Source organism: Diceros bicornis, chromosome 23, assembly GCF_020826845.1.
Source record: "Diceros bicornis minor isolate mBicDic1 chromosome 23, mDicBic1.mat.cur, whole genome shotgun sequence".
NCBI classification, from domain to species: Eukaryota; Metazoa; Chordata; class Mammalia; order Perissodactyla; family Rhinocerotidae; genus Diceros; species Diceros bicornis.
This window is the reverse complement of record NC_080762.1, coordinates 6,107,011-6,118,985: the sequence shown is the minus strand read 5'-3', so window position 1 is coordinate 6,118,985 and position 11,975 is coordinate 6,107,011. Positions and strand designations below refer to the sequence as shown.

General features: G+C 37.2%; 1 protein-coding gene across 1 annotated transcript in view; it reads left to right on the top strand.

The window, feature by feature from the left end:
- The window catches only part of LOC131420370 (ectonucleotide pyrophosphatase/phosphodiesterase family member 3-like), a 78,010-nt gene extending 67,519 nt beyond the window's left edge, over nt 1–10,491 (top strand). Inside the window, exons 22-25 of the mRNA XM_058566261.1 lie at nt 1,465–1,542; nt 2,157–2,289; nt 3,876–4,032; nt 10,236–10,491. Coding sequence (XP_058422244.1) covers nt 1,465–1,542; nt 2,157–2,289; nt 3,876–4,032; nt 10,236–10,406 — 539 coding nt within the window. The 3' untranslated portion in view covers nt 10,407–10,491. The remainder of the gene's footprint in view (nt 1–1,464; nt 1,543–2,156; nt 2,290–3,875; nt 4,033–10,235) is intronic.
- Nucleotides 10,492–11,975: the final 1,484 nt, after the last annotated feature.

The following is an 11,975-nucleotide window of genomic DNA, read 5'->3' as shown; positions in this document are numbered from 1 at the left end:
AATAAATAAATAAATAAAATTTAAAAAAAAAAAAGAATTTTTTAAATGGGCATATAAAATTGTGTCTTAAACAATAAGATATAGGTTGATATATAAATGTTTGCCTCAAGAAGGAAATGAAATTTTTTAATAACTGAACAGCTTATCTCAAAAAGTATTAAGGATAAAATGAAACTCCCTTCTAACTCTCCACTATAAATTCTGTTTGTTAGAATTCCATTATAAGCTAATTCTTATTTTCCTCTGAAAAGGAGGTAATGTTATGTTGATTGTCCTCCCAACTTTCAGCTTAAAAAGTAGAAAAGGCTTATAGGGGATCTGAGGATAGTGAACAGCATGAGAAAGCTTAAGGAAAAAACCACGAACAACTTGTTTGTCCCTGCCTTTTGGTGCCCACCCACTGGCCTTTCATTTAAGTCTTAGTTAAGATACCCAAGCGGAGTATAAATATAAACTTTTATGGGCTTGTACCTTTTTAATCCTCACAATATTTCCAGTAAATAGATGCCATGAGACAAATGAAGCCCAGAAGGACAGAGCACTTTGCTCAGGTGGTTCAGCTGGGAGACAGTGGAGCTGGGCTTCCAAACCGGGCAGTCTGCTTCCAGAGCATACATGCCCAGCACTCACTCTGCTTGATGGCACGGACTTGCTTGATGGCACGTCCATGAGTCCTCAGAGCCAATCATTTGTGGTGTCATCAGTCAGCAGTCTTCATTGGGTTAAAACTCACTTTCTTAAGAAAATTTTATTTCGGAAGAACTGTTTACAATTGCCTTACTATTTTGTGCACATTCAATAGCTCTGCATTCATATTGGTGTTATATGCATTGCCCAGGGCTGCTGTAACAAATTACCACAAACTTGGTGGCTTAAAGCAACAGAAATGTATTCTTACCGAGTTCTGGAGGCCAGGAGTCTGAAATCAAGGTGTCAGCAGGGCCATGCTCCCTTTGAAGGAGAGAATCCAGAGGAGTATCCTTCTTTACCTCTTCCAGCTTCTGGGGGAACCAGGCATCACTTAGCTTGTAGCTGCATCTCTCCAGTCTCCGCCTCCGTCTTCACATGGCCGTCTCCCCTGAGTCTCTCCTCTTCTCAGCCTTCTCTCTCCTTATAAGGACGCCAGTCCTTGGATTTAGAGCCCAGCCTAAATCCAGGATAATCTCATCTCAAGACCCTTAACATAATCACATCTGCAAAGACCCTGTTTTCCTACCTTCACCTTCACAGGTACAGGGGGTTAGGACTTGGACACAGCTTTTTGAGGGTCACCATTCAACCCACTACAGTATCAAATGCATAAAACCGCCTGCGTTACTGATGACCTGTACTGGAGAGTACTTAGTATCTTGGTGTTTAGACTGCTAATAAATTAACATTCGTATGTAATAGTAATTTACCCATTATGTAATATGTCGTATTTTCTCTTATAGCTAGATTTAATAAATTTAATTTGTTTTGCAGCAAACAGTGGAACTTCTCAGAGTCAGTATGATGCTTTAATTGCAAGTAATTTGGTTCCTATGTATGAAGCATTCAAAAGTAAGTACATATTTAGATCATTAATTTAAAAATACCTAAGTGACTCTATGAACTTACAAACTAAGCACATCTTTTATTGCAATTTGTTCCTGATATTGAGTCATTTTGTTCTAATGTTTTAAATATAGAAACAGGAAGGATGTCTAACATAATTTCTTTTCACCTTCAACTTTGGGTGACTTGTTGCTAGAATTTTGATAAGTTGCTTTTGACCCTAATTTAACTGTAAAGAGCTATTCACAAAACAAAATTCTACTGATACTCATCATAAGTAAGTGAAAGGTGTTTGTCCCTAGAGTCATAATTAATAAGGCAGCGTGTGTGTTCTGGCCATTTTTAATACTCACGGTCCCAAAGGCAACTCAGCCCTAGGGAGGAATTTGGAGACATATTTAACTGTAATTTCAAGACTGCAACCATATCAACAACAAAAAGCTATCATTAATGTGGCCATTTATTTTTGTTGCATGAACTGTTTTACAGAATTATCCAATCACCATTGACAATTATTAAAGCAGAATTTGATGCTGTTTAAATGTACCTGTCTATAATAGAAGATAGTTCCATGGTCAATAGAGGTAGATATTTTTAACACTTTATTCTTTTATTTTTAGAAATATGGGATTACTTCCACAGTGTTTTTCTTGTAAAACATGCCATGGAAAGAAATGGAGTGAATGTGGTTAGTGGACCAGTATTTGATCATAATTATGATGGTCATTTTGATGCTCCAAATGAAATTACAGAGTAAGTAATTTGAAACCAAATGGACTTTTTGATTCAGCAGTAGGGTATCGTGAGGGTAAACTTTGGTATTTTAAACAAAAGCTCAGTATTCTAAACAATACACAATATGTTTATAGAGATGTTATCTGATTATTTTCAACTAGACTATCTAAATATTCAGCCAAAACTTTACGTGGCAAAAATTTAAACTAATGGGCAAAGAAAAATTGTCCAGGAAAGCTTTAGCAACATTTTTATTCAGAAAATTTCTAAACTAATGGGCAAAGGAAGAAGGTGATTCTGTAAAGGTTAAGGAGATGGGCAAGACTCACTATACTATTGATAAATATAGAACTAGTCCAGCAATATAATAAATTAAAAAATCAAGTAGTGACGATTCATAATATTGTCCAATAGTGGATGATTCATAAAAGTATTTCCCAGGGGAGGGTGTAGGCTTCATGTAGAAAACTAGTCCTACTAAACTGTACATCTTTGTACTAAACCTGGTCGTAACAGGTTGCTAAGAATTACCTTTGAAAGCAGCACACAGGAATAGAGAGGTTTAGAAGTGTCATCCATTATTTTACTTTATTATCAAAATGTAGGTAGGGCCAAACTAAATAAGTGTGCTGTGTAAGCCTAGATTATGAAAAGCAATGATTTCTGCCTGCGCCTTCCTGCAGCGTAACATTTATGACAACTAAGTGTGTGGCCTTGTCCTACACTGTTTGCTTTGTCCCTATTTCAGTGTTTATGGAGCCTGCATTTCACCATTTAATAATTCTAGCAAACTCTTTGACAGCACTCTACTGCGTGCTAGCTACTTTTCTAAGCACTTTCATAGGCTTCGTTTAATCCACAAAACATCCCTGTTAGATTCCATTGGCCCCCATTTACAAATGAGGAAACGGAGACACAGATAGGGTTAAGTAACTTGTCTATGTTCCACAACTAATAAGTGGTAAAGCCAGAATACGAACCCAAGCGGTCTAGCTTGAGTCAGTGTAGAAGTTCTGAATCATAGTGATGCGTTACTGCTTATACCAGCTCATGTTCCTTTCAGTGGACTCATTCTAATAACTTACCTTTATTGTGCACTTAAAGCTTTTAAAAGTACTTTCATGTTTGTTATCTGAAACTCAAGGATTTATCTCCACGTCTACAGGAGATGGTAGCACAGGATCACCTCTGTGTTAAAGTAGAGGAGACTTAGTAAGTCATGGAACGTGAGAGGATTAGTACACATGTGGAAGTGCACAGCTCGAGTCCAAGTCAGGGCTCCGTCCCAGCCCCTCTTCTGTTAGAGAAGGTCATGTGAAGTATGGAGTCCATAGAACTAGGAAACACAGAGGGCATCATATCATGCTCTGCTTTTCTTTGTATTCTAATATTTTCCTATAATATTAAGATGACCAAGCTTGGACTTCTGTAAATCTCTGGCTCATTGAAGTCAAAAAATATGTGATAAGATTTTGTACTTTCTGTTTATTTACTTTCTTTCACTTTTCTTTTACCTTGGTGTTTCTTTAAAAATATTTAAAGACATTTTTAATCTTTAGAAGCAAAAGTATACTAACATCCAGTCTTTTCAATTGTGTTTTCAGATATGTAGTGAACACCAGTGTTCCCATCCCAACGCACTACTTTGTGGTGCTGACTAGCTGTCAAAATCAGAGCCACACCCCTGACGCCTGCCCGGGGTGGTTGGATGTCCTACCCTTTATCATCCCTCACCACCCCACCAACGTGGAGAGCTGCCCTGTGAGTACGCCCTGGGAGAGTCTGGGACTCAAGAAAAGGATGGGTCAGAGCTCATTGGGCTTTCAGAAAAGTGGCTCTGACAACAACAGTGCATGTTTCAGGTGTTTCATGGGTAGAGTTGTACTAAAAATGACCTCATTTTTTAACTTTTTCTTTGACTATTGATGTCTGTGTAATTAATATCAATTTAAACATGTATATGTCTGCATGAACATGTGTTTATATATTCACATCTTATGTATTTTATTTATATACATTTTATTCACACTCACTAATAAGGGAAAGGGTGGCATCTTATTAATATTTTGATTCTGGATACAAACGTTAAAGTTCTGTTCCAAAGTTGGCACTAAATTAATGTTTCCTGAATGACTATGTAAATATAAAAGCTCCATCAACTTGAAACATGAGGTCTGCAATTAATTACATCTATATATATGCATATACAAAATAAGTTAGTTCAAGTAACATTCCTTTTTTAACATCATGTATTAGATAAGACCTCAAAGTCTTTTTGGATCAAGGCAAATTATGTGTAAATAGTTACTTTAACTTTCATATATGTTCTTTATAGGAAAAAATACGTATCTTGGTGATTGGGTTTTACTGAAGTTACTCAACAGATGTATTGAGTACCTATTAAATGTGCAGTATTATGACAGAAACTCTTTATAATGCACCAAGGAGGAATACATTGTCTCTGCCCTCAAGGAGTTCATATATAATTTTGATATATAAATGAGGATAAATGAAATAGAGACACATAAATGGGTCAGCCAATAGTATAAGAATTATTTTAAAAATTAAAAAGTAAGAGATGTCACAAAGTTGGGATTAATTGCTAAACACTCTTATAAAGATTTAGTGTTTCAAATTAAAAACACATTTGGCTGGAATAATCAATAAAGGTTACGTGAAATGAGGTGGGAGTAGGGCTGGGCCCTGAAGGATGGGCAGAATTGGAATAGATGGAGAGGATCAGGAAAAATCTTCCAGTGAGAGAGTGAAGAATGGAGAGGATTTGGTAACTAATTGGATGCAAGAGCCGAATGAAAAGGGAGACTCAAAGATGAATCAGATTTAAATGTGGGTAATTAGGAAAAACACAGAAAGAGGGAAGTTAGGAATGAGAACTATTTTGGCAGATAGATAGGATAATTAAGTTTAGGCATGTCAAGTTTATAGAAATGGGCTTTCACGTGGAAAATTCCATAGGCTATTAGAGGCTGGAAATTAAAGCTTAGGTTCCAGGCCAGATTGGGATTCACCTCTATTCTTTCAGGTGTTCAACATGTAACTGCCTTCGTCATACTATGTACTGTGGGAGATACACAGATAAATCAGACGTGAATTCTATCGAAAGGGGCTCATAGTCTAGCAGTTAGAAGCCTAGTAAAATGCAAGAAGGAAGAGATAAGTGGCACAAAGAGGGACAGATAAAATTGCTGTAGGATTTCAAAAGAGAAATACTTCCTGGTAGGGAAGGTGACATTCTAGCTGGGTCTTGAAGATAGGTTTTAAACTTGAGTGTTTGAATGGTCTTTCAGGGATTGAAGATGGAGGGCAAAGGTTAGAGGCTAAACAGTGGGTCACTCATAGTCCTAGAGTGAGGAAGAGTTTGCAAACAAGAAGCTGTCAGATGTTGTGTAGTTGAATCTCTTCCTACTCATCAGAATTTTATTGAGTTGAAACCAGGGTAAGCCATCATTCTTCACTTCCTCTTCCGGTGGCAGACATTGGTGACCTGAAACAATGTGTGCTCTTTACCACTGAATCAAGATTAAAAGTTCTTTATCACAGAGGTGCTAGGTAACCATTTTGGGTTGTTTAGAATGGATGTGCAGGGCCGGCCCCGTGGCTTAGCAGTTACGTGCACGCGCTCCGCTGCTGGCAGCCCGGGTTTGGATCCCGGGCGCGCACCGCTTCTCCGGCCATGCTGGGGCCGTGTCCCACATACAGCAACTGGAAGGATGTGCAGCTATGACATACAACTATCTACTGGGGCTTTGGGGGGAAAAAAATAAATAAATAAAATCTTTAAAAAAAAAAAAAAAGAATGCATGTGCAAAGAAGAAACTCTTTGCTCTCCCTGGTCTAGGCCCTTATCACCTTCTATTAGGACTTATGAAGATGAACCTTAAGTAGCTTCATTGTCTCCTGTCCTCCTGCTCTTCACCTCTGTACACTACCAACTTATTCACCTTGAAATTTAGTTTTTCATTATGACATACTTTCTCATCCCCAAACTTTGATTATCTACCCTGAATAGGAATACACAAACAAACAAAAATCTCCTAGTCTGTGCTTAAGGCTCTTCACAATTTACCCTCAGGTCATCTTATTGACCCAAGTTCCATGTCAACTGAAGTCCTTGAAATTGCTTGAACCCATCTTGAGTTTCCCTACCTCAGCATCATTGCTCATACTCTTCTCTCCTCTAGAATGCTCTTTTGTTGCATCTGCTAGAAATTCCACGTATACTTCAAGGTAAAGTACAAACAGAATGAAGCCTTCCCTGATCGTCCAAGCAGAGATGATCTCAAAATTAATAGGGCATCATCTCTGTTGAGTGGGACATCATCACTAATGAATCAGACGTTATCCAAGGTTTTAAAGCAATTTTCAGTATAGTAATAAGGATATGACATCTATAAAGATAATTACAAGACAAAATATGATGAGTATAAAGCAAACTTAATCCCAGCTATGATTATAAGAGACTGTGAAGTTAATAAGATGTGGCTGACAATTAGATATGAGGGTGGGGAGAGGCAGGATGAGAGAGAGTCAAAGGTGACTGAAAATTTAGTCATGACTGGCCAGGAAATATATAAGACAATCAGTTGTTTTGGAAAGGACAGACTTGCTCTTGGTGGTCTTCAGGTTGAGAAACTAGTTGACTCTCTAGGAGGATATGTGAGGAACAGTATAGAATAGAACTTACCTGCATGGGTATTAGAGTTGAACATCCTGGGTTCAGTTACTGACTTGACCTCTGTGGGTAAATAACTGAATATCACTTTCCTCAACTGTATAAAAAAATTCACTTCCCCTCATGAGGATTGTGAGGATTAAATGAGATATTTCATATAAAACCCAAAGAATTCTCAGTAAATAGTAAGCAAATGATGGCCATTATGAAGAAATCACATTTTATGATGGAGTTACATTCTAAAGTCAACATGAAGTGAAATCATATGCAGAGAAAATCCTCTATAATAAAATCACCCAGAGAGTACAGTTACATACACAAACTGTCCCTTAATAAGTGCAAATAGCCAGTATGTCCACCAGCATTAGAACAGGTGATTGCGCTTTAAGCACTCAGTGAAATAGTTGGCCTGCTTTAAGGGTCATGTTGTATGAAAATTCCGCGCTGTTAAGTATTCTAATCACTGGGTGTGGGGAGGTACTCCCACCAGAAGGAGTTTCAGGACACTGGCACCAGTTGTAGAAATGAGAGAGTCACAATTCCACCTCACACGTGGTCTAGGAAACGAGATTCATATTTCCTTACTTACCTTCTTCCTTCCCTTGGTCATTCCATCTTTTCTTCCCCCTTTTCCTCTTTCTTTTTTCCCTCAACTTTGTATTGTGAAATTCCTGTCAGATAAATGAGAATGTTGCCATGAGTCCCAGTGACTATCGTTATTGTAAATCACTCAGCAGGTATTGGAAAAAATACAGGTATGGAACTTTGAAGAGAAGTTCCATAGAGATAGATTTGGATTTAAATCACAGGAGTGAACTAAAATTGCTAAAGGGAAGAAAGCAGAGAGAAGAGTTCCAAAGATTGAACTGCGGGAAATGTCTGTACTTCCCAGGATGGAAAAAACTGGAGTCAGTTAAGGGAACAGAAGGTGTCGTCAAAGAGGTAAGCAGTCAGAGCTATGCGAGACAGAGGAGGAACTTTCAGAACCTAGAGGTGATTAACCAAGAGAAAGGTCTAAAAAAACCCACTCAGTGAGGTCATCCTTGACAAGGCAGTTTCATTCGTGTGGTAGCAGCCACAAGCAGACTGTCGGTGGTTAAGGAGAGTGAATGAGGACGTGCTTTGGGGAGAAAAATACTGAAACTGATATTGCCTCAAGAAACTAACAAAATGAGTTGTATTTTCAGTGTAGAGTATTTCTATTTATGTATCAGTTCTAATACATATGTAATCATATATATGTATATAAATCAATTACATATACAGCCAAAAGCATGTATTTAAATATAGCTCATAAAAACTGTGTATATGCAAGGCTGCTGTTCTGTTGGGACTCACTGGTCCAGCTAGAGCAGTTGTCTACAGCTGGCTTCTCTTCAGATTGGTTGTTGCCGTTGATTTAACTAGCTTGAGTACTAACTAGCGTGAGTATCACCCTGCCTACATACAATTATGTGTTCTACTTTAAGATCATTTAATTGCAATTTTAAGAGAGGGAAGACTGTCAGGTGTTCACTAAACATTTAGTTGGATGAATACCAAATAAGCCAGGAGAGAGTAGAGTATTATAAACCAAGTGGGAGGAAACTTTATGAAAAAAGTGATCAAAAATACTAAATGCTGCTGATGGATGAATTAGTAAAGGCAGGGGAAAAAGACTGAATTAGATTCTCCTTGGAAATATGAGCTCAAATTAGTACACAGCATATTTGTTGTTTAAAAAATTAACTCCTGGGGCAGGCCCAGTGGCGCAAGCAGTTAAGTGCATGCGTTCTGCTTCGGCGGCCTGGGGTTCACAGGTTCAGATCCCGGGTGTGCACTGACGCACCACTTGTCAAGCCATGCTGTGGCGGCATCCCATATAAAGTAGAGGAAGATGGGCACGGATGTTAGCTCAGGGCCACTCTTCCTCAAGAAAAAAAAAAGGGGGGAGGGTGGGCATTGGATGTTAGCTCAGGGCTAGTCCTCCTCAAAAAAAAAGAAAAACAAATTAACTCACATCATGAATCGCACACAGAGAAATGCCTCAGTGGTTAGAAACAGAGTAATTTCCCCATATACTTCCTCTGGCTCCAACAGTAGCCACTTATTTTAAGCTGGCATATTTAAAAAACTGGTAAACCACTGCACTGAAATCAAATGAGAGTTTTAACACACACTCCTCTAATTAAGCAAACTTTTACACTTTCTTACTTTTTAAAATTTAACTGAAAATTAGCAATATTATATGAATATCAGAAAATTAGTAAATAAAGAGTAAGGAATTTCATAGAAATCCACGGCTCTAAATTATTGAACTAACTTTGATATAGTAAAAAACCTATTAAAACTCAAATGGCCAAGGAATATCTGAAAAGATGCTCAACTATACTAACTCTCACGGTAATAAAATTTAAACAGGGATAAACGCTGTTTCACCCTGCAGTTTGACAAGGATGCAGGGAAATGGGGATTATCCTCCACTGCCAATGGAAGTGTAAACTGGCATAAACACTTTGAGGAGTGCTAGGTACAACATCTGGTAAAGTCAAGGTTGCATGTACTCTACGACCCAGCAGCTCCATTTGTACGTCCTAGAAACTCATGTTCTTGAACACAGGAGGCATGGGCCAAGTTATCCGTTGTAGTGTTATTTATAATGCCCAAAATACTGTCAGTATGGCAATGAAGAAAACTGTGCTGCCACAAACCACAGCTAACAACAGATGACTTAACTAGATCTAGATGTGTCACAATGGATAGATTATAAACATAATATTAAATGAAAAAGTAATTCTAGAATGCCACTTACAATATCATTTCTAGAAATTTCAAAACTCATAAATCAATTCCATATATTGTATATAGATGTGCAGTAAAATTTTAACAACAGTTTGGATTCACACGGACTCATGATAATGATTAGCTCTGAGTAGAGGAACACTGGGGACTTAACTTTATCCGTAAGATTTCATTTCTTTAAAAAATTTCTATCTGAAGTAAATATAAAAATAGCTAAACTTTATGACTTTGTGGTGATCTGTTATAGTATACTTTGTACTTTTAGTTTTATTTTTAATAAACAAGAAAATTTAGCTGTATCAAATTAAGATTTAAGGCAATAAAAACCGCAGGAATATCAAATTAAGTTGTACACCTGAAACTAGTATCATGTTGTATGTCAAGTATACCTCAATAAAAAAAGGAAAAAGGACGATTTCTAAGTAATAAAGATCTTCCTGTTAAAGAAAAATCACACCCTATAGAAAATAGCCTTTTGTTTCTTTTACAGGAAGATAAACTGGAAGCCGAATGGATTGAAGAAAGATTGAAAGAACACGTTGCCCGGGTCCGCGATGTGGAACTTCTTACTGGACTTGACTTTTATCAGGAAAAAGTACAGCCTGTCTCTGAAATTTTGCAACTAAAGACATATTTACCCACATTTGAAACCATTATTTAATTTCATCTGTAAAAGAGTTTTGGCAAAATGTAAATGATTTTTTCTGTTGAAGAATCATAAAATAAAGTTTTCTATTTTTCCTTAACTCCTCTAAAAGCCATGTTGCACAATTTTCAATACATATTCCCTTCTTTCATTTCTATGAACATGTATTATTTTAAAGTTACATTTTCTTTTGCACAGAGATTATACTATGTTATACCTTCCTTATTATATTATTTCTCGTATAATCTTTGCCTATATTTTTCTGCCCAGCATTATCTAAACAGAAGGGAGTATAAGAGAAGTAGGTATCACTTTGAAACTGAATCCATTCTACAATCAGTTTTGTCATAAAACTTTTTACATTTGGCAGTTAGGCAATATTTATTAAAATAAAGTATGTACATTACCTTTATTCAGTGATTTCACCTGTAAAAACTGTGCCAACAGATATACTTTGCACAAAAGCGTGAAAATATCATTTTTTACAGTAGTGAAGGCCAGAAAACAACCTAAAAGACTGGTCCAACAAGTTGTGGAATTTGTTTAAACAAACAGTGGACTGCTGTTCCAATACTGTAAAGAGAGAAGTAGATCTGTACACTGACTGTGTGGCTGTTGTTGATGAGGAGCAGGGGGCAGAATAGCATGTGTAGTACGTGTGCTGTCATTTTTTAGGGGTTGGCAAACTTTTTGTGTGAAGGGCCAGATAAAATTTTTTAGGCCATACAGTCTGTTGCAACTAATCAACTCTGCCGTTACATCAAGGATGTATCCTAGGTAATATATGAAAGGAATTGGGAGTGGCTATTCCAATGAAACTTTGTTTGCAAAAACAGAGGACTAGATTTGACTCACAGGCTATAGTTTGTCAACCCCTGATATATATAATAAAGCCAATGTGGGGAGAGGCAGGAATTAATACTAAAGAGAGAGAGTAAGATAAAATTTTTATTTTGTGACCTTGGTATTGCCTAAAATTTAAAAAGAACACCTGTGTACTGAATCTCTTTAATTTTTCAAAATGTGCTTATTAAAGAGATCCCAGTACTTATTTGAGGGGCAATTCCATTGGTCAGATATTTGTATTGCTAGAGTGGAAATATTTCAGATTCATTTCTAATAATACAGACCAGTTTGTCCAGGGGACAGAGTCTTTGCTGGTGATGAAAAATGTTGTGGCCTAAGCTTCAAAAATCAGTTTCTCTCAGGATTTCAATTGAATTATGGTCATTAATAACTAATTGAAATGTTAACTCAGTGCCATTGGATTTTGTTTTACACATTTTCTCCCCTTTTAGGATTTAGTTTAAAAATTTATTCAGTGAAAAATCTACAATACAGAGAGGCTGAAAGACAAGACACAAATTGGAAACTATCCAGCTGTATGGCAAAAATGTTAATATCCTGTATATAGATAGAATTCCGCCAATCAATGTCCCCCTGCCCCACTGCAGCCTGAAAACTAGAAGAGATCACCCAGAATTGAGACTCCACTGGGGGGAGACAAGTGGAGGATGGTTACGACCCTGAACTGAGTTGAGCTCTGGACGCTCTCATTGCTTCTGAGTTTCTCTGAAAGGGACT